The 22217-nt window shown below is 36.6% G+C and overlaps 1 protein-coding gene across 1 annotated transcript in view; it reads right to left on the reverse strand.

The window, feature by feature from the left end:
* The window catches only part of RAB3GAP2 (RAB3 GTPase activating non-catalytic protein subunit 2), a 121393-nt gene that overhangs the window by 29805 nt on the left and 69371 nt on the right, over positions 1-22217 (reverse strand). The window contains exons 10-21 of the mRNA XM_058430934.1: positions 18141-18289; positions 17187-17266; positions 16970-17059; positions 15134-15273; positions 12972-13188; positions 12278-12421; positions 11965-12047; positions 11609-11673; positions 7534-7624; positions 5914-6041; positions 4599-4816; positions 4133-4226 (exon numbers count right to left, since the gene is read on the reverse strand). Of these exons, the coding sequence (XP_058286917.1) occupies positions 4133-4226; positions 4599-4816; positions 5914-6041; positions 7534-7624; positions 11609-11673; positions 11965-12047; positions 12278-12421; positions 12972-13188; positions 15134-15273; positions 16970-17059; positions 17187-17266; positions 18141-18289 (1499 nt within the window). The remainder of the gene's footprint in view (positions 1-4132; positions 4227-4598; positions 4817-5913; positions 6042-7533; positions 7625-11608; positions 11674-11964; positions 12048-12277; positions 12422-12971; positions 13189-15133; positions 15274-16969; positions 17060-17186; positions 17267-18140; positions 18290-22217) is intronic.

Genomic DNA, 22217 nt, shown 5'->3' on the forward strand with positions numbered 1-22217 from the left:
CTGAGTGTTAAAGGAAAAAAACTGCCACCTAAAAATACTGTATGTGGCAAAGTTATTCCTTAGAAATGAAAAAGGGAAATAAAAGATTTTCTGAGACAAACGAAAGCTGAAGGAATTTACTGCTATCAGACTTATCCTATAAGAAATGTGTGACTTCTTAGACACTAAAGGGAGTTCTCCAAACTGAAAGAAAATGATGCCAATGTGATTGTCGTACTAATATTGTAATCGCAGTGTTTAAACCACGTATATCTTTAGTAAGAAGACTAAAAGAAAAAACTATCAAAAAATGACAATTTGTTAAGAGACAATAACATAAAATGATGACATCAAAAATGCTAAAATGGGGGGAGAAGAGAGTTAACGCGTATAGGTTTTCTTTTTATGGTTTGTTGGTTTTGCTGTTTTGAGATCAAAGTTAAGTTGGTATCAGTTTTAAATACTTGTTGTAACTAGATTTTTTTTGTAAGCCTCATGGTAATCACAGTGCAAAGCCTACAATAGATACATTAAAATCAAAAGCAGCGAATTGAAACATACAAGAGAAAATCACTTCACTATAAAAAAAAAAAAGAAAAAAGAGAGGAGTTACACAGCAACTAATAAACAAGTAACAAAATGGCAGTAGTAGGACCTTGCCAATCAATAATAACACTGAATGTAAGTGGGCTAAATTCTCCAATTAAAAGACACAGAGTGAGCTGGGCCCAGTGATATGCACCTATAGTCCTGGCTGACCGGAAGGCTGAGATGAGAGAATAGCTTAGGCCCAGGAATAATAATAATAAAAAAAAGACACAGAGTGACTCAACAACATACAAGTGTATACTGCATACAAGAAACTCACTTCACCTATAAAGGCTAATATAGACTGAAAGTGAAGGAATGGAAAAAGATATTCCATAAAAATTAAAACCAAAAAAGAGCAGGAAAAGCTGTACATATATCAGATAGAATAGACTTTAAGTTGAAAACTATAAAAAGAGACAAAGGGGAGGCTGAGGCAGGAGAATAACTTGAACCTGGGAGGTAGAGGTTACCCAAGATCATGACACTGCACTCCCGCCTGGGTGACAGTGAGATTCTGTCTCAAAAAAAAAAAAAAAAAGAGACAAAGATGGTAATTATACAATGATAAAAGAGTCAATTCAGCAAGAGGATCTAACAGTAGTAAGTATATATGCACCCAACAATGGGGCACTCAAATATATAAAGCAAATATTAATAGATCTAAAGGGAGAGACAGACTTCAATACAGTAATAACAGAGGTCTTCAACCTCACTTTCAGGAACGGACAAATCTTCCAGGTAGAACATCAACAAAGAAAGATCAGAGTTAAACTACATACTAGACCATATGGACCTAATAGACATTTATAGAACATTTCACTTGCTGCTGCAGAATACACATTCTTTTCATCAGCACATAAAACATTCTCCAGGACAGACCATATGTTAGCCACAAAACAATTCTCAACAAATTTTAAAAAGTCAAAATCATATGAAGTATTTATCTGACAACAGAATAAAAGTAGAAATCAGTAACAAGAGGAACTTTGGAAACTGCACAAATACAGATATTAAACAACACGCTACTGAACAACCAATGAGGCAAGGAAGCAACTAAAAATAAAATTTAAAAATTTCTTGAAAAAATAAAAATGGAAATACAACATACTAGAACAATGGGATGCAGCAAAAGGAGTGCTAAGAGGGAAGTCAGCCGGGCGCGGTGGCTCACGCCTATAATCCCAGCACTTTGGGAGGCCGAGACAGGCAGATCACAAGGTCAAGAGATCGAGACCATCCTGGCCAACATTGTGAAACCCCGTCTCTACTAAAAATACAAAAATTAGCTGGGTGTGGTGGCGCACGCCTGTAGTCCCAGCTACTCAGGAGGCTGAGGCAGGAGATCGCTTGAACCCAGGAGGCGGAAGTTGCAGTGAGCCGAGATCGCGCCACTGCACTCCAGCCTGGTGACAGAGTGAGACTCCATCTCAAAAAAAAAGAAAAGAGGGACGTCTATAGTAATATACACCTCAATAAAAAGACTCCAAATAAACAATCTAACAATGCACCCCAAGAAACTAGAAAAGCAAGAACCAACCTAAAAATTAGTAAAAGAAGTAATAAAGATCAAGCAGAAATAAATGAAATTGAGACTAAAAAAAATTACAAAAGATCAACAAAAAAAGTTGTTTTTATTAAAAAAGATAAACAAAATCAACAAATCTTTAGTTAGACTAAGAAACAAAGAGAAAAGACTCAAATAAATAAAATCAGAGACAAAAAAGAAAACATTACAATTGATACCATAGAAATACAAAGGATCATTAGAGACTATTATGAACAGCTTTATGCCAACAGCAGTAGAGAAACAGAAAACCTCAACAAACCAGTAATGAGTAACGAGATGGAAGCAGTCATAAAAAGTCTCCCATCACAGAAAAGCCCAGATCTGATGAATTTCCTGCTGAATTCTTTCAAACATTCAAAGAAGAACTAATATCAATTATACTCAAACTATTTCACAACATTGGAGAGGAGGGAATACTTCCGAACTCATTCTATGAGGCCAGCATTACCCAGATACCAAAACCAGACACATACATAATAAAAACGATACGTTAAACCATCAACAAGCTCACAGAGGTAGGATGCCCAAATCCTGGCCAAAATGTAACATGTAAATGGGGGTGTGTGAAAGAGTATGCAGTTGGCCCTCTGTATCCATGCATTCCACATCTGTGGATTTAATCGACTGTGAGTCAAAAATATTCAGAAAAAAAAGATGGACGGTTCCATCTATACTGAACATGTACAGACTTTTTTCTTGTCATTATTCCCTCAATGGTAGAGTTTTAACAATTTACACAGCATTTACATTGCAGAAGGTATTGTAAGTAACCTAGATATAATTTAAGGTATACGGGAGATGTGCATAGGTTACATGCAAATACTACACCATTTTAACTTTTTTGTTTTTTTAGAGGCAGGGTCTCACTCGGTCACCTAGGCTGGAGTGCAGAGGTGCAATCAGCACATCCTTGACCTCCCTGATTCAAGGGATCCTTATGCCTCAGCCTCTTGAGTAGCTAGGAATACAGGGACATGCCACCATGCCTGGCTAATTTTTCATTACACCATTTTTTATCAGGACCTTCTGTATCCATGGTTTTGGTAATGGAGGGGGAGGTTCCTGGAACCAATCTTCCATGGGTGCTGAGGGACAACTGTGTATGCATGCATGTGTAGGGGATAGGTAGTAACAAAGAAGAACAAGGAAAATGGGGTAACTTTCCTTGTATTTTTCAGAAAGGGCAAAAATTTAGTGTTGTATTTTCTCCTTGGATGATTCTTTTGTTTTATATTTGTTATATTAGAGATTACATTATAATATATATTCAAAGTTTGAAAATGTTTGGTAATAATTCCACATTGCTTTATGGGAAGTTTATTTTGTTTTTAAGATCTTTTTCATTGTAACATGACAGTTTTTTACTGATGATCCAATTCTATTGTAAATGCATGCATATAGGTGCATGCATACAGATTCTAAACTTATTTTAGGCCAACTATACAATATGCTTGTTAAAATTTACAGAAAATTGGCCAGGCACGGTGGTTCTAGTCTGTAATCCAAAAGCTTTGAGTGGTCAAGTGGGGAGGATTGCTTCAGGCCAGGAGTTTGAGACAGCCTGGGCAACATAGCAAGACCCCCATCTCTACAAAAGTAAAAAAAAAAAAATTGCCCAGCAAAATGGCATGTGCCTGTAGTCTCAGCTACTCAGGAGGCTGAGATGGGAGGATAGCTTGAGCCCAGGAGGTTGGGGCCGCAGTGAGCTATGATCACACCACTGTACTCCACTGTCCAGACTGGGTGACAGAGCAAGACTCAATCTCTCTCTCAAAGTAAAAGAAAAAGAAAAAAAAAATTTACAGGGTATAAGAAAAATAAAATAATATTACTCTATTAAATATGGTGATTAAGAATTTCTTTGATCATTTTTAGAAAGTTTTCATGGACACTCTATGATATCCTAAACACAATAGTTAAAAAAAAAAAGAAGACTGACACTTCTGGGTGACATTCACAAGGAAGAACAGCATCCAGCAACCAAAAAAACCTTACCAACAACAGCTGAGGGCTAAGTCCAGCCGACTCTAAAGTGTGACACATATCCTCAGTGGAGCTTTCTCCATGCAAACACTTCCAAAAAAAGAAACTACCTGGTAGAACAAAAACAAAGCACATTAATCAATGACTACTTACCATTTGGACCAACAATCTTATTGAATCACAATCTGGAATTACAGAGAAACAAAACATTATGAAGGAAGAGAAATTAATGGTTCATTTTGCTGAAATTATTAAAACAGAAAGCAAATCATGATCTAATATTGTCTCTTTAGTATACTTATTAATACAACCTGTTGACCAGAGTATTTTTTGTTGGCCAAAAAATACAGTACATTAAATCCTTTCATTATTTAAATTTCAAAACAAACGGAATCTCTGAGATGCTGTATGTTCCTACCATGTTTTCTTCTAAAAGAAAAGGGATACAAAGACCACAAAGACCAGTGTATTATTTTACCTACCTAAAGCCACATATTCCTCTTCACTTATCTTCTTTACGTTGAGCACATCCTTTTCATATTCTAAATATTCCAAGAATGTTTTTACAGGCAACACACCATCTTTATCATCAGAAAATCGAACATTTGTCCTGGTGTTCTCTTGCTTATATTTCTCTAGTAATGCCTGGAGCTTAAGCAGTTCTTTTTCATCAAGTCTTAGTAACACAGCCAAGTCCTTTAAAATAGAAAACAAAAACAAAACAACATTCCATATCTATCAACCACATTATCTGAACTGAAATTCAAGGCTGTAAGCAAAAATTGACTTTTTAATTAATATAATAGCTATTATGTATTCTGCTTAAAACTTTACCTACAAATCACATTTCATGAGTAAGAGGTTATTTAAATAAAGTAAACTATAATTTTGAAACACTACATGTTTGGTACTAAACCAAACATGGTATAGAGGGTAGGTACTAAAAGAAATGGTACTAAAAGTACCATTTTAGCATATTTCTTGAGGGTACTTTATCATCTTCTAGAATGTTAGCATTTTTTTTTTTTTTGAGACAGGGTCTCACTTTGTTACCCAGGCTAGAGTGCCTTGGCATGATCATGGTTCACTGTAGCCTTGACTTGTTGGGCTCAAGCAATCCTCCTGCCTCAGCCACCTTAGTAGCCAGGACCACAAGTGTACACCACCACATCCAGCTAATTAAAAAAATTTTTTTGTAGAGACAGGGTCCCACTACATTGCCCAGGTTGGTCTCAAACTCCTGGGTTCAAGTGATCCTCGCACCTCAGCTTCCCAAAGTGTTGAGATTACAGGTGCGAGCCACTATGCCTTGGCAAATGCTAGAATTTTAATAAACATGTATTACTGTATAATCAGAAAAAAATTTAAGAGTGTCAAATGCAACTCTTACTATTCTGAGGAAACTAAATATTGAATTTAAATGCTTAATTATGAAGCAGTGTAAACACTATAAAATAAAAACATAGAAAAACAATTCTCATTGTATCTACATATAAGTCTTGTATGTAGTTCTCAGGGATACAACTTGCTAGGCTTTCAAACTATTTTTATATACTATGTACAAAAACATATCGTGGCTGGGCATAGTGGCTTATGCCTATAATCTCAGCACTTGTATAAATAATATAAATATAGCAGCAAGGCACGGAGAGCTAGCAGGGGGCTTGGTAAAGAAAATATACCTTTAAAGCTTTAAAAAAATTCTTAATTTTCGACTTCTGTATGATTGATTTTAAAAAGTAAAACAAATCAGAGAGATTATTTTATATAATATAAAATGTAGGATTACTCACATTATCAGAGAATGGTGTGTCTAAATGAAAATCAAGGGAGTTTAATTGACTGACAGACTCATAGAGTTGCAGCAATTTTAGTTTACTGGCACAAAACTGTAGCAATCCTTCGTCAACAGACTCAAGTTCTAAAAGGCAGAAGGAAAAGTATATATAAGAGTTATATTTAACAGACTCATAAACAGGCTTTTCTTTCATTAAATCTCTCAATATTACATAATTCCCTGATGCTCTGATGTATTAAATATTGAGATGCTTAGGCTATACCAGATTTTGAAAGCAAAAATAACTTTTCTGTCATGAAAAAATGTCTAACTTTTTAAATAAAATAAGATGCTCTAAAAGTAGGGGGATAAAAAAGAAAGTGGAAATATCTTCATCTAATACTTAAAATTTAAAGAAATTATCTGGAAATACCTTTGAAAATATTTTCCCTGACTACATAATTCATATACTGTATGAATATTTATATCTAATATAAAACAAATATTTATTCTTTAAAAAGGGAGACACTGATAATCCCCTCAAAATCTTATTTGAAATACAGTATCGTGGAATATCATTCAAGTTCTTATAGCCATAACAAAACTGACCATACAAAATAATTAAAGTTTTTAGGAATCTTATGTTTATGTAGAACTTGAAACTGATGATTTTATGGAACTCCAACAATGGTGTTTGGTTTACTACCAGGCCAGTGAAAGATAACTTTTCATTTAATAAATTTTGGGATTTTGCTAATGCCTTGAGGGGTGGGAGGGCTTTGTAAGTACACTATGCTTTTTAAAAAAGGTATTTATTTCTGAGAAGTGGTGTATGCTAAAGGAGTTCACTATTTGCCAATGTCAGTTTTATGTATCTGTCAAAAAAAAAGGTTGAAAAAGAGTCTCAAAATTAGCATGTTTGAAGCCCTGAAAGAACAAATTATAATTTGTTTATTAAGCCACTTTAAGCTGGCTTACACGTAGTTAAAACACAAAGCTGGTTTTACATAATTAATATGACAAACAAAAGTCACAACTAGATGACACCAGTTTACTGCACACTACAATTTAACTAATGTTAGGAATTCAGAATAAAGTGAATTTTTACTAGTTCAGTTGGATGGAATATGGTGTTACAATCCCACAGTTCCAAGTGTAATCCTTTTTCAAACAAATACGTTTTGACGGACTGATGGATTTTAAAGAACAATGTGATAGTACAGACAAATTTTGAACATCAAAAAATGACCAGAAAATTCAGAAATGATAATCTGATTGTTGACTGTGATTCTGGAAGTCCTTACTCTGTTCACGAGGGAAACTGATGGGAAACTGATACACTGATAGAACATTAATACAAAGCTATACCAGAATAACCACTTATCATTCTATCCTGACATCTTTCCTCACAATTAAAAACAACTTCCCAATAACAGTCAATACATTCAAAGACAGCTTAGTTGAAGATCAACTACATGTATTAAATAGGGAATAAATAAGATTCTTAATTTCTTATATCTATATTACTTCCACATTAAAGTAACATGATGGTATCACAAAGTCAATAGCTTTCTATAATCAGAGTTACAAAACTTGAGTTAAGAACATAACCTCTAATCAGTATAAACCCTATTACCTTGATTTTTTAAAGTGTCCATTAAAGTCTGAGTGATGTTTCTAAGGCAAGAAAATGGCAAACGTTCACTTGCCAAAATGCTTTCCAAAGCCTAGAAGAAAGATATTGAACAGTTCTAGTAATTGTAAGGCAATGATTTTGTTTTTTAAATCTTATATTTATGCCCAAACTTTCACTACCCCAAATTTCAAAGGGAAGCTCTATATTTAAGATGTTTCAGTGTGCATATCTTAAATCTCAAGTTGCATTGTTAAGGAATATACAACCAACTTCATGTCATGACAAATATGACATAAATGACAAAAATCCAGGCTGAGAATAAAACAACTAGAAGGCAACTGCTACTTAACAGAATAGCCAAATCAAAACAGAAACAAAGATAAAGCTATTTACCAATAAGAAGAGTTTGAATATGCCTATACTATATCTAGGCATAAATGAAAAGCAGAGGTTATTGTCATGTCAATAACAAAAGCTGCCAAAAACTTAGTTATAGCTTAATTATTGCATTTGTGCATGGCAGGCAGAATCTATAGGCCCTGCTAGATAGATACAGTACCCACCTTCCCTACCTCCCTCCCCCACCATAGATATTTAAGATTCTTCATAACCAGTCCCAATATATCTCTTCATGCCTAAAGTAGCAACTATCAGAGACATCAATGAGTTAGACACAGCAGTCAAAGGTCATATTTATCCTTTCATATTAGCACATTAAATTGGGTTTTAATTAATGAGATTAAATAGTTTAAAAAGTAGGCTGAGAATGTGGGATAAGACAAATATCCGATCATAACACAATAACCTCTGTGTGTTTGTGGAGGAGAAATGGGCTTAGAGGGTGGCTCAAGATGTTGGTCAGGCATATAATGAAGCAACTACCAGGAAGCAATAAAGAAAGTGTAAGAGGCCAGAATCCAGGACAAGCATAACCTGCTCCAGTTCTGCCTATGATTACACAGGCTAGCAGCTAGCTTGCTTTCTTCCCGATTATTCAGTCTCCCAAAGCCTAAACTGGTTTCTTCCCTACCTTTAGTCAGTCCTATAAGACATATAACTTTTGTTATTGGGTTTTCTAGCATTTTTTATAAAATTCACAGCTTCATACATGATTCAGAAGTATCATTAAAAAACAGAAAATCAAGAAGACATTTTGCATTACACTGGTTTCCCAATTTTGTTGTTCTATGATTTAAGATAAGAAGAAAGATGGCATCAAAATGAGAAGAACTGTGTGGGTTACGACCCTTTCTACTACAGATTTCTCAAACTGCCCCTCTAGATGCCCACTTTGTCATCATCATGTCATCTCTAATAATGGAGACTTTACCCTGAGGAAAATGAAAGCAAATTAGCATTGTCAGTAGAATGGAAGACACAATTAAAAGTCACAAAGGCTTTTCTGTTCTACAATAACACAATAAAAAGTGTTTTAAAAATGGACTGCAACAGAAATCACTATTCACTAAATTCTCCCACGTATCACTATTCATTAAATTCTCCCATGTATGTAGCTATAAAATAATAAGAAATATACATATTGGTCTATGGCCCTAGTACCTGACACAGAGTTCCTATAATTTCTTGAACAATGGGGGTGCTAGGAGTTTCTTTTGTTCTAGTGTTTGGTCTCTGCCCTAGTTCATCAGTCAGAGCTCTTAATCCCTTTGTAGACAGAGGTGCTAGGAGAACTTTTTGTTCTAACATTTGGTCTTTGACCCCCGTTTCTGATGGGGAGCTTCTAAGACCTCTGTAATTTCCTGGATGATAGAAGCTTCTTTTTTTCTAATGAGGCCACTCATGGCAGGCTCCTGGAGAGCTTCAGAATAAGGGGTTGGTTACCAGTGGAACCAACCATGTATTTGAGGATTGAAACTTTTAGCCCAGCCCCTGACCTCTGGGGAGCCAAGAGGAGCTGAAGACTGAATTGATCACCAATGGCCAATGATATAATCAATCATGCTTATATAATGAAGCTTCCATCAACACCCAAAAGGACAAGGGTTGGAAGAGCTTCTGGATAGCTGAACATGTAGAGGTTTCTGAATAGTGGCTTGTCAGGAAAGGGAATGGAAGCTCTGCAACCCTTCCCATATGATTTACTCTATGCATCTCTTCCACTTGGCTGTTGATCTCTACCCTCTGTAATATCCTTTATAATAAATGGGTAAACGTTTAAGTAAAATGTGTCCCTGAGTTCTGTGAGCTGGTCTAGCAGCTCACAAAGAGGGGGTCACAGTAACCCTAATTTATAGCCAGTCAGTCAGAAATATAGCTGACAACCGACTACTTGTGACTGGTACCTGAAGTAGGTAGAAGTCTTGTGGGACTGAGCTCTTAACCTGTCGTGATGATCTCATGCTATCTCCAGGTAGATGGTGTCAGAATTGAACTGAATTAGAGAATAACCAGCTGGTGTTAGCTGGAGAATCTGCCAAAGAAATTGATTGGTGTGTGGGAAAAAAAAAAACCCTACATCTAGTGGCAGAAGTGTTGAGTGACTGTGTAAGAGAAAAGAAAAAACCTGTGATACAGTTTTTTCTTACATTTTCACAGTAGCATTATTTTAGATGCTGTGAATTATAAAAATCAAGTATTTGGTAAGGTTCCTACTTGAAGGAGCTTAAAAGACCTAAAGAAAAAAAGTCAGGGGAGCTATGATTAACATACATGAAATAATTAGAAAATAAGTAGTCATTAACCATCCAGTTTTGATTGAAAGTAGAGTAGGAGTCCAGAGTTACCCATGGGGATCGAAGCATTATGTAAGAATTTGTGGAGTTAGGACTTGAATAGCATTATGAGGGGTTTGGATAGGAGGAGTGGGAGTAAAAGAAATCACCAATGGTGACCATATTATAACCACGAGTATGGCAAAAAGTAAAGGTCTGGCAATACCATGGAATGTTGAGGCTGTGGAGTAACAGGGACTCATACAGAACAGGTGGGAATATAAATTAGTACAACTATTTTGGGAAACCATTTGCCATCAACTAGTACAGTTGAAGAAGCTCACACCCTAGCAATTCCACTCTTAGGTATAAACGCCAGACTCTTGCATATGTGAATGAGGAAATATGTACATGGATAAGCATAGCATCGCTTGTAATGTCAAAAATCTGGAAACAACCTAACCGTTCACTGACAAGAGGGTAAATAAATTCTAGTCAGTGAGCAGAATTTGTATGGCATAGTAAATGAATCAATTATAACTATAGCTACATACACCAATATGAATGACACAGAAACATAATCCTGAAGGAAAAACTAAGGTCACAGAAGACATAGGGCATGACTCCATTTATATAAAGTTTGAAAAGGCAGGAAATGCATCAACAGGTTTCAAAGGAGCCACACAGGAATGATGTAACTATAAAGCAAAGAAAAAGAAAGAACCACAAAATTCTAAATTATGGTTACCTTAGGGATGGGGAAAGGGAATGGGACTGAGGGGGGACACTCAGGCTCTTTAGAGTTCCTGGTAAGATTGCATTTCCTAAGGTAGGTGGTCATACACACATATTTACTATTATATATATAATGTAGGGATGTGTAGGTGTGTGTATATAAAACACACTCAGACGTATGGTAATAATAATTTTTTTTTTTTTTTTTTTTGAGACGGAGTCTCGCCCTATGGCCCAGGCTGGAGTACAATGGTGCAATCTCAGCTCACTGCAACCTCCGCCTCCCGGGTTCAAACGATTCTCCTGCCTCAGCCTCCTGAGTAGCTGGGATTACAGGCGCCCGCCAACACACCCAACTAATTTTTTTGTATTTTTAGTAGAGACGGGGGTTTCACCATGTTGGCCAGGCTGGTCTCGAACTACTGACCTCATGATCCGCCTGCCTTGGCCTCCCAAAGTGCTAGGATTACAGGCGTGAATATTAATTTTTTTTTTTTTAAAGAGACAGCAGGAACTTCTACATGAAAATACAGAAAGGGATAAACAATAAAAACGTGAAAAGAAGACTTCAGCCTCTCATGTTTGGGGGAAATAGGAAAATAAAGATTTTCTTAAGAAGGATGCATTATAGCTACTAGCAGGAAGGTTCGTGTATTATATACACTTACTTGTTTTTTGGTTGCAGGGTATTTAATATCAAGAATTAATTCCTTTATTTCTGTTTCAACCAAATCTATAAAGAAAAAATAAAGTAAAATTTTAATTTTTATAACAGTGAAACATTATTCTGAAAGAAAATGAACATATCTGTACTATCAGTGAGTCTAAAGGATTTTTGGGTTCTCTCACATTAATGTTTTCTTGTTATGAATTATAACACCCTCTAGATGGCACACTTCAGCCTTACAGAGCAATTCCAATAAGCTCATCCATGCCTTATTTTGATTGCTCCATTCAGAATATTTTATTGATTTAAAAGATGATAGAACAGTATGCTTTATTATTTGTATGAGAGAATACCTACCAAGATTGGGAGATTTTGTTTTCAGTAAGGCTGCTAGTTTCTTCACTAGGTGCATATCCTTGGCTCGTTCACTCTTCTTATCACTAAACCAATAAATATAACAAATTATTACAGAATGTGAAATTATTTTCTTCCTAATTTTGACACACTCCAACTTTTTTTTCCTTTATATGTTTCCTATTTAACTTTAAAGATATCAGTCTAAAGGCAAAGGAAACAACAAAATGGCAACTACAAAAGGGAGTACAAGAAACCTAGAAACTAGGAAAAGTTAGCAGAGGAGCGTCAATCAGCAACACTGGACACACCTTACCTCAGTGCTAAATGGAAGGGAACGTTCACTGTTTTCACGCTTCCAGACACTGGATCAACAAGACAGATCTGATAAGTCTGTGGCTGCCAACTCTGACTTGTAACATTATTTAAGCCCATTATTTTATAGCCAGGATACAGCAGCCTAAAGAAATCACATAACAATACGGTAAAAATATTAGAACAAGGAGAAATGCCAAAAGGTGCTTTTATTATAGCTAGGAAACCCAACATTATTATCAATTTAGGAGCATTAATAAGGCAACTAAATACTGATAGCAAATACATAAGTAAAGCAGGGCTCATCTAGCAGAGTTCTGCCTTGTTGAAAGATTCTAAAAAATTAAATGAACACAATCAGGCCCCTGTTTCAATGGCAAAGAAAGCATTCACCTCACTTACGACTAGGGCAAGCTGAAGGAACCTTTCCTTTTGAGCCTTCACAGCATAAGTAAGGGACAAACATCAGCAACAAGCTAACTTTAATTCAGCAGTGTATCATGGCATTTTTAATTTTTTTTTGGTTATTAAATACTTAAGTACATGCCAGGCACTCACAGGAAAAACCACAATAAAGAATACTGTAATTCTCAAACTTGTAATCTAATAAGCAGCTTTAGTAAAAGCTTTATTTTAATAAAAGCATTCCTGTATTTCATTTTGTAACCAGCACAATGCCAGCATTTGCAGCTTACCTGCAGTGCTTCCCCACATTGAAAGCTCCTACTCTTGGTCCCTGCTGTGTGCTCCACACTTCTAAAATTCCCCTTCTTGGTGCATAGATCACAAGGAATTGAGCTACTCGACTTGGACCCTGAGAGTTTCCAAAGGGGGAAAAATCCGCCTTTTCTGGCACTCTTTCATGGAGGTCCTCTACAATTTGAATCCATCCAATTTGTGCATCGCGGTACCCTTAGAGACAGAGGGAAAGGGCAGTTAATTGCTTAATCTAGGTTCCATAGTAGCCTCCTGAAGCACTCTGGAATAGTGGGGGTGGGGATGGGGTAAGAAAAGCTATAAAAGTATATTTTTTATTATGGAATATCTTAAATAAAAAATGATAATAAATAATAACCAGTCTATCACCAAGCTTTATCAAATCTTAGTATTTTGCTATATTTACTTCTGATCACTTTTTCTCTTTAAGAAGAAAATATTGGCTGGGCACAGTGGGTCATGCCTGTAATTCCAGCACTTTGGGAAGCTGAGGCGGGTGGATCACCTGAGATCAGGAGTTTGAGATCAGCTTGACCAACATGGTGAAACCCTGTCTCTATCAAATACAAAAAATTAGCTGGGCATGGTGGCGCATGCCTGTAATCCCAGCTACTTGGGAGGCTGAGGCAGGAGAATCACTTGAACCTGGGAGGTGGAGGTTGCAGTGAGCCGAGATCGCACCATTGAACTCCAGCCTGGGCAACAACAGCGAAACTCTCTCAAAAAAAAAAAGAGAAAAGATTATAGATATAATTGAAGCCACCTAATTGCCCCTCCTGCTCTCATTCCCTTCCCTTCCCATCCAAGCCTTTTGGTGACATGCAGATAGAAAATATGGGTTACAGGGCGATGGGAGGAAGCTCTTGCATGGGAGAAGTAGCTGATGCTGTTTTCCATTTTAGGGTGGTCCCTCACATAGGCAATTGATCCTTCTTTCCAAGGATACAATGGAAAGAAAAACTGGCTGTACCAGCTACAGAAAGACAGGCAATGATGCAAGGAATAAGATTGCCATAGTGGATTTGGAGCAGTCAGTACAGCTTTGTCTTCTGTATTTTAGAAAAGTCTTGCTGAGAACATACCTTTGATATTGTTTCAGAAGACAAACACCAAGGAGAAATGATGTATCTGCAGTACTAAAACTATTTCTACAGATACTGAGACATGTAGTAGGTAAAGACTGCCTCTGTCTGTCACTGCAGGAGTTCTTTGGCAAGAAGGTGATAGTGGCTTCAATCTGGTCCAGAGTAATTGAATGACCTCAGTCCATTATTCCTCACATTTTACAGGATAGACAAGATTGCACCATAAATTGTGGTCTATGCTGACATGTTACTATTCCAGATGATTCTAAATAATGTAATCATCTCTTCTTTCTTAGTCAGGGAGATATTATTCACAGTGTGCCTAGTTAAAAGATATTTTCAAGTCTCCCTTATAGTTAGATGAGGCCATGTCAGTAAGTCCTGGCTAATGTAGATAATGGTTGAAGGGACTTTGGGGAATATCTTCAAAGTAGATTGACTCAATTGCCAGGAGAAGCCTTCTTCCTTTCTGCTTCCTTCCTGGAATGTAGATAAGAGGGCTGTCTATGAGAACCTTGAGTGGGGAAGCCACAAGGAAGAAGACTGGGTTCCTGAAGATACTGTGGTCTGTTACTCGGGTTTGTTACTAATAGCTGAAGGAAACTCCTAAGTGACATATTTATTGACACACCAGGTGGATTGACCCAAGCATATGGATATAAAAGTCAAGTCAGCGAAGATGGGTTTTGCTATCTTAAATCTGAAAGACTTGGCATTATAGATTTCAGGAGAACATTTGGCTCAAGAATGGCTTTGTGAAGGGGAATAAATGTAGCAGGGGCAAGAAACTGAACTCAGAAATTGACAATAACAGTGAGAATTGAAAGAAAGTGCATAAGGTAAAGTTAAACATGGCTATGAGGTGATCAAACCTAAAAGATGTTATTAACTGACTACTGGATCAAGTAGTTGCTGATCTGAGTTCATGTCCAAAAAAGAAAATGTAAACATAAAAAATTAAACAGAGTTATCAACCAGAAGCTGAAGGATGATAACATTGCTCAACTATTGGGGTAAAAAGTGAATTAATTGTTTTTCTGGATTTTTGTAAGTACCTTTCCACATGCGTATTGCAATTCCTCTAGCTACATCCAATAAAATAACTCTGCCGAAATCATCGGTTACTGCCGCCAGTGTGTTACATGGAGACAGACATATGCTTTCACCATGGCGTCTAGAATCTGGAAGTCCAAATCTGATATTTAAAAGAAAATAAAAACTCAAATCACATTCCAGTTCAGGAACATATAACAGAATAATGAAATGCATAAATGAAATAGGCTGAATCTGTTTTTATATAAAGAAATATGAATTTTGCCTGGATTAATAGTTAATTTATTAATCACAACTGACATATGTAATATAAAATACAAAAAGAAATAAAATAAAACCACAGTCCTACGTAGGTTTTCAATAGATACCCACAACCTTATACCTTTAGAGAATATAAAGTATAACTATATTTGATTAAAAGGCATGTCACAGAAAACAATGTCCTCACCATCAACTAAATTTTAGAATATGCTCCCACACAGGCATCTTTTGTCTGTTTCAAATTCTTCCTCTTAATCTTTCTCTTTTTTGCAAGATATGACATCCTGCTGACACCAATCTGCCTGAAGCAAAAACCTTCCTTTTTCTAAATAGTTATCTCTAAACTGCTGTTGGTCTATCATCAACCTCATTAGAATTGTGAATAAAATAAAAGAGGTACTAAAAGAGAACTAGGAAAGCTCACTTAGAGAAAAGTCCCTGAAACAAAGGCGCCCAGCCTTTGTTACATCTATTTGAGATGCACAGGGCCATTTGGCTAATTTATTGGCTCTTGATATTAGGAAATGTGATATGTTACAATGTATTTTTTAAAGATAAAAAAAAACTTAGAAGCCATACTTCGATAAATTTTAAAAATTAGTTGGCTCTTTTTAGGTGAAGAACATCCATAAGTAGGAGGCGTTCTATTTCCCTTCATGGTGGTACTTTATGTCAGGTAATAAAAAATGATTTTAAAACAAAACCAAACATTAGAAAAAATGCTTCTGTCTAAAAAAAAAAATGAAAAAAACAAAACAAAACAAAAATCATGCTCCCTCCACCAAAAAAAATCTCACCAATATACTAACACATTCTAAAGCACTACTGAAGGAAACAAGGAATCACAGGCCAGGAGTCTGTCTAAAGAGTGCCTGAATACAGGACTCCTGCTTTTACTTTTTTTTTTTTTTTTGAGATGGAGTTTTTTGCTCTCGTCCCCCAGGCTGGAGTGCAACGGTGTAATCTCGGCTCACTGCAACCTCTGCCTCCCGGGTTTGAGCAATTCTCCTGCCTCAACCTCCCGAGTAGCTGGGATTACAGGCACATGCCATCATGCCTGACTGATTTTTATATTTTTAGTAGAGACAAGGTTTCACCATGTTGAGCAGGCTGGTGTCAAACTCCTGACCTCAAGTGATCTGCCCACCTCGGCCTCCCAAAGTGCTAGGATTACAAGCGTGAGCCACTGTAATCCACTAGGATTACATTTTTTTAAAAGAAATCACTAAGTACTTTTAAAGTTTACACAACTTAGTAACAAACTAAACTTTTAAAAGAAATTCAACAGCTATGACTAATTCTCCTACAACTAAGCTAATTTTATTTGTTAAAAAGCACACTCAAGAAATATATCTTGAATACCTAGTATATAACAGGGATACAGCTGTGAACAAAACAGGTAAGAATCACTCTTCACATGGAGTTTTACATTCTAGTGGGGGAAAAAAATCCACGGCAATGGCTTTCAGAAGTTCCAAAGACGAGATCAGCAAATCAACCAAGCACACGGGAAGACCACACACATTTAACAGTACCTTTCTAAAAGGACTAAAATTTAGGAAGCATGACAGACTTGCCTTACAGCTAATGGGGTAGCTGGCTCAACCTTCGGCTTTTGCTTTTGGACAGCTTCTTCTTCGTGCTTACTTTTCCAACCAAGCCAGCCACTGAAAAGAAAGAAAACTTAGAATAAAACTGAGCTTCCAGGGTTTTAAAGTGCAGACTATCAAAATATAAGTTAAAAGCAAGCTAGATACAAATGAGATACTTTTTATTTAATTGTTCAGTAATTACCTGGCAGCATTAAATAAAGCAGAAGTGAGTTTACTTGCAACTGCTAGTGCAACATGGGATAATAATGGTTGTGTGCTTCCCTGAAAAACAGAACGTTTGAAAGAGGAAACTTAGTAGCTTACAAAGAAACAAACACACTTTCTAAATAAAGCTTACTTTAAAATACTTTGAAAAGTTGTAAAGACTGGACTAGCAACTCAGCTTCTTTCCGAGTACAGTGAAAAGTTTATTTTAGGCGCAATATAAGAAAAAGTTTTAACTCTATAGTTTAAAAATAAAATCATAATTAGTCTATTTTACCATTAGAATTTCCCTCTTTAAATTGTAATTTCATTAAAATAAATTTTAAACTAGGACATTAAGATTACACTATTCTAGCTGGACTATGGATTTCACATCTACACATAACTGGCTCTTTTCTCTCTTTATATATATATATATACGCACACACATATACACACACACATTTTTATAAAAGTAAAAAGATATTTTGGACAACTCTGAGAAGCATGCTTTTTAAGTGAGAAACAAGAGCTGCCAAATCTAACACTCAACTTTCCACTATTTTAGGAAGCAATTTTCACCACTTATAACAAGTATAGCTGGCAGCTTGTTCTGTCTTTACAATTCCTCATTTACTCAAATCCCTAGTGGGCTGACATCATTAACACGCCTGAGCTCCTGACTATTGCACCAATATTTAAAGACATCTCAGCTGTCAAAGAACTCAGGGCTTCAGAAACAAAGAATTTTCTTTTATACTGATGGTAGAACCTTTTCAGTTAATCTAAAGAATTTAGAAGAAAGCTAGTTGAGATTAATTTTAGTTTCAATTGAAATTTAGAAATGTAAACTGCTTAATCTTCTAAGGCTAAGCAAGTTACCATATCCAATTTGTAGACAAATTGTAAAATCAAGAACAGCCTTACTCATGATCATCGATAAAACTCATACCTCTAAAGCATAGAAGAAGCCAGTAAATGGATTGGACCCTACAGTGATATACTGAGACATGGCAGGTGGACTATTTTTAATTGCTGCATTAAATCCACCTATATTGGAGGCAGTCTTCATTTGATCAAAGGGGGACAGAGTCATAATACCTAATAATAAAAAAAAAAACGTGATTTGAATGTACAATGTTATTTCGATCATTACATTTTTACTTCAGTTCCATTCTAAGATGCTAAATGTTTAGTCTTATTTAATAACCAAAAGTCATTTTAAAAGCTACAAAGCTCAGAAAATATTCTGCTGGGCATGGTGGCTCACTCCTATAATCCCTGCACTCAGGAGGCCAAGGCAGGTGGATCACTTGAGGTCAAGAGTTTGAAATCAGCCTGGCCAACATGGTGAAACCCCACATCTGCTAAATATACAAAAATTAGCCATGCGTGGTGGTGGGTGCCTGTAATCTTAGCTACTTGGGAGGCTGAGGCAGGAGAATTGCTTGAACCTGGGAGGTGGACGTTGCAGTGAGCTGAGATCGCACCAACTGCACTCCAGCCTGGGCAACAGGGCAAGACCCTATCTCAAAAAAAAAAAATTAAATATTAAAATTTCCATCTATAATTTCTATAACCTATAGAATATCATAATAACAAAATTTAATTTTTTGAACAGATACGAAACTCAGAGGTACCAGAAGTATACAGTCCACTTATATCCCCAAATACCAATTCACTTCTTTTTTTTTTTCTTTTTGAGATGGCGTCTCACCCTGTCGCCCAGGCTGGAGTGCAATGGTGCGATCTCAGCTCACTGCAACCTCTGCCTCCCAGGTTCAAGCGATTCTCTTGCCTCAGCCTCCCCGAATAGCTGGGATTACAGACACGCACCACCATGCCCAGCTAATTTTTGTATTTTTAGTAGAGACGAAGTTTTGCCATGTTGGCCAGGCTGGTCTCAAACTCCTGACCTCAGGTGATCCTCCAGCCTCAGCCTCCCAAAATGTTGGGATTACCGGTGTGAGCCACTGTGCCCAGCCAATATAGGCATGTGCTGCTGTGCCTGACCTTACTAATTTTCATATACATGTATTGCCTCCCCTTTGCCTGAAAACTGTCAAAAAATGCAATCATCCTTAAGATGTGTCCTAGGAAAGGAAATTCTTTGAGTGAGTTCATAAGCAAACCATTCACTGGATTTACAGGAATTAAAGTGATCAAACAAATCCTTGGACTATTTTAAAAAATAGTCCCCTTCTACCTCCTGGACTATTATAAAAGATCAGAACACCTGTCTCATAGTCATGAATGAATCCATGATTCAGTATACAAAATGTTTTCACTACATTACAAAATTTGCTCAAGTTTTGCCTGACTCCACCAAAACACGATCAAAGGGCAAATTGTATGGCATATAAATTGAAATTTAAGTTTTAAAACAGATTCTTTTCAAACTCCCATGCAATACACACGGGAGTATAAATTACTACACAGTAATCCAGAGGACAATTTTGCAATAGATATGCAATTTTTTCAAAGGATTCTAATTTTTTATAAGGAAATAGCTGATCAGTCCTTTCCATCCTTGCTACCAATGATGTTTTCCTTCCTATAACTTAAATCATCCATTTTCAATGTCACACTTTAGATCCTGTCATCAGCAACTGTAGATTCTTTGTAATTTTGATTTCAAGCATAACACACTTAGACCACCACCTCCTAGCTTTCCATCTCAATTACTCTAGAAACTCCCTGCAGTAATTTCACAATTTTGAGTTTAAATTAATTAATCCTACTATTTTTTCCACTATTTATCAAGTACCTCTTGGGATCACTTCCCTTTCTATCTATGTGTTCCATCATCATCGCTTTCTTGCAAATATCCACAACCTCCCTACACTCGTTTCCCCCTACACACATACTCCTCTGGCTAAATCTTAACCTTGGTTGACCTAAACTTTCTGCATTCTCTGCTCTTGAAGCAAAATAGCTGATCATTGCTAAGAAAAACAATACCTCTGGGTTTCAAAGGACCACAAACAAATGGACATAAAGGTTGGTCCAAAATCCTTCTGACCTCCTCAACCCTTCCTTCCCATCCTCGATCCTTTGAAGTCTATTTGTTGAAGAAACAAGGCTGTTTGAGACTAATTTCCCAGTCTACATTTTGCTGACCACATTCCTATAGTATTATTTAAAGTGTTTTTCTGCCCTCGATATTGCTACACATTGGTACTGAATTTAGGGGGCTGTTATCTTTCGAGTCACCAATTTTAGCACTATTTTTCATTAACTTAAGATGGTATGGCTTATTTACATCTCTCTTTCTCTCCCTATATCCTTCCAAAATATTTGTATTTCAATTTTTTATTAAATTCACTGTTTTTATTATTAGGAATGATATAAGTATTCCTCACTGCTGAGACATGCTACTTACTGTAATCACATTTCCTTGGCTGTGCATTCTTTTTTTTCTGGAGTTATTATTACCTTGTCATTTAGAGTTTTCCCTGAGCATCTGAGGCCTTTCCACACTTTGAAAGACATCAAAGTCTCTCTCAATATAAATTTCCATAAAGTCAAACTCATTGGATAATTTTCTAGGCCTAGCAGAGTGACTAAAGAAGGCCTCTTTGACAACGTGATATATAAAGAGACCTGAGTGAAGAGAGGGAGAAAGCCATGTAACTAGCTAAAGTTTTCCAGGCAGAGGGAGCAATAATTCTAAATGCTCTAGAGTAGGAATATGCTTGCTGTGTCTGAGGAACACAAAGGAGATCTGCGTGATGAAACACAATGAACAGGGAGGGGAACCCTACAGGAGACAGCGTCAGAGGTACCATAAGCCAGATAATTTGGGCCTTGTATGTCACGGTAAGGAGCAACCAGAAGAAGAAAGATGATGTAGAAAAAAAAAAGGAGGAGCAAGTTTGACAGGAGGAAATTAAGAATTCGATTTTGGATATGTTAAGTTTGATAGCTAGGTAAAAGTTATTCAGTAGGGAACTGGAGAAATGAGTGTGAGGCTTCAGGAAGAGGTCAGGACTCCATAAAAATGGAGATACTGGGAATCTATTTCTTATGCTCCTTGTTTGTGATTTTAGACAGCAGGGGGTGAAAATATTTATTCTTAATACTATATTAATTTGGCTTTCATCCTCATCATTCTACTGTAACTTTCATATCAAAAGTCAGTAAATAACTCCATGTTGTCAAATGCAGTGGACCTTCTTGAATTCTACAAAACATTCCACAGCAAACCACTCCCTCTCAAATTTATATCTACAATCCCAGCTTCCTCCCTGAACTTCCAACTCTCATGTCCAATTCGTATACTTGATACCTCTACTTGAATGTTTAACTGTGTCAGAAGTTAACCTGTAAAAACGTAACTCTTTATTTGCCTACCTTAAATCTCTTCCTCTCCTCCTTATTCTCTTTCAGTAAACAGTCACATCATCCACCCTGTTGCTCAAACTTAAAAATTAAGAAACCCTTAATTCTTTCCTTCCTCTTGTTTCTCAAAACCATCCCTGAGCAAGTACAAAAGGTATCTCAAATCTGTCTACTTCCTTCCATCTCCACTGCCTCCACCATAAAGCCATCATTCTCTCTTGTGTGAATTATTGCAATAACTCGTCTCCTGGCTTCCTTCTACAAGCATCTCTCTACCCAGCAAACAGGTATGTTTAAATGTAATCCCCTACTTAGAATCCATCAATGACATCCACTGCATTTAGAATAAAATCGGATCTCCTTATCCCTACGTGATCTAACCCGTCTGCATCTCCAACCTAACCTTGTCTTGTTTTCCCCTCACTCTTTACGGTCAAGTCACACCAACCCCCTTTCTGTTTCTTGAACACTCTGAGGTCTTCAAGGCTCCCAGGCCTATATCCCTGATGCTCCTCTGCCTAGAATGCTCTTCTTACACCTCTTTCCATAGCTGGCTCCTTCTCATCCTTCAAGTCTCAGTCTGAATGTCACGTCCTTGGAGAGGCCTTTCCTCACTAATCTACCTAAAGCACCCTCTTCCTTTACTCTCTATCATAACCTTCTACTTATTTTCTTCATGATGCCCACT

The sequence above is a fragment of the Hylobates moloch genome, unplaced genomic scaffold, assembly GCF_009828535.3.
Source record: "Hylobates moloch isolate HMO894 unplaced genomic scaffold, HMol_V3 SCAFFOLD_18, whole genome shotgun sequence".
NCBI classification, from domain to species: Eukaryota; Metazoa; Chordata; class Mammalia; order Primates; family Hylobatidae; genus Hylobates; species Hylobates moloch.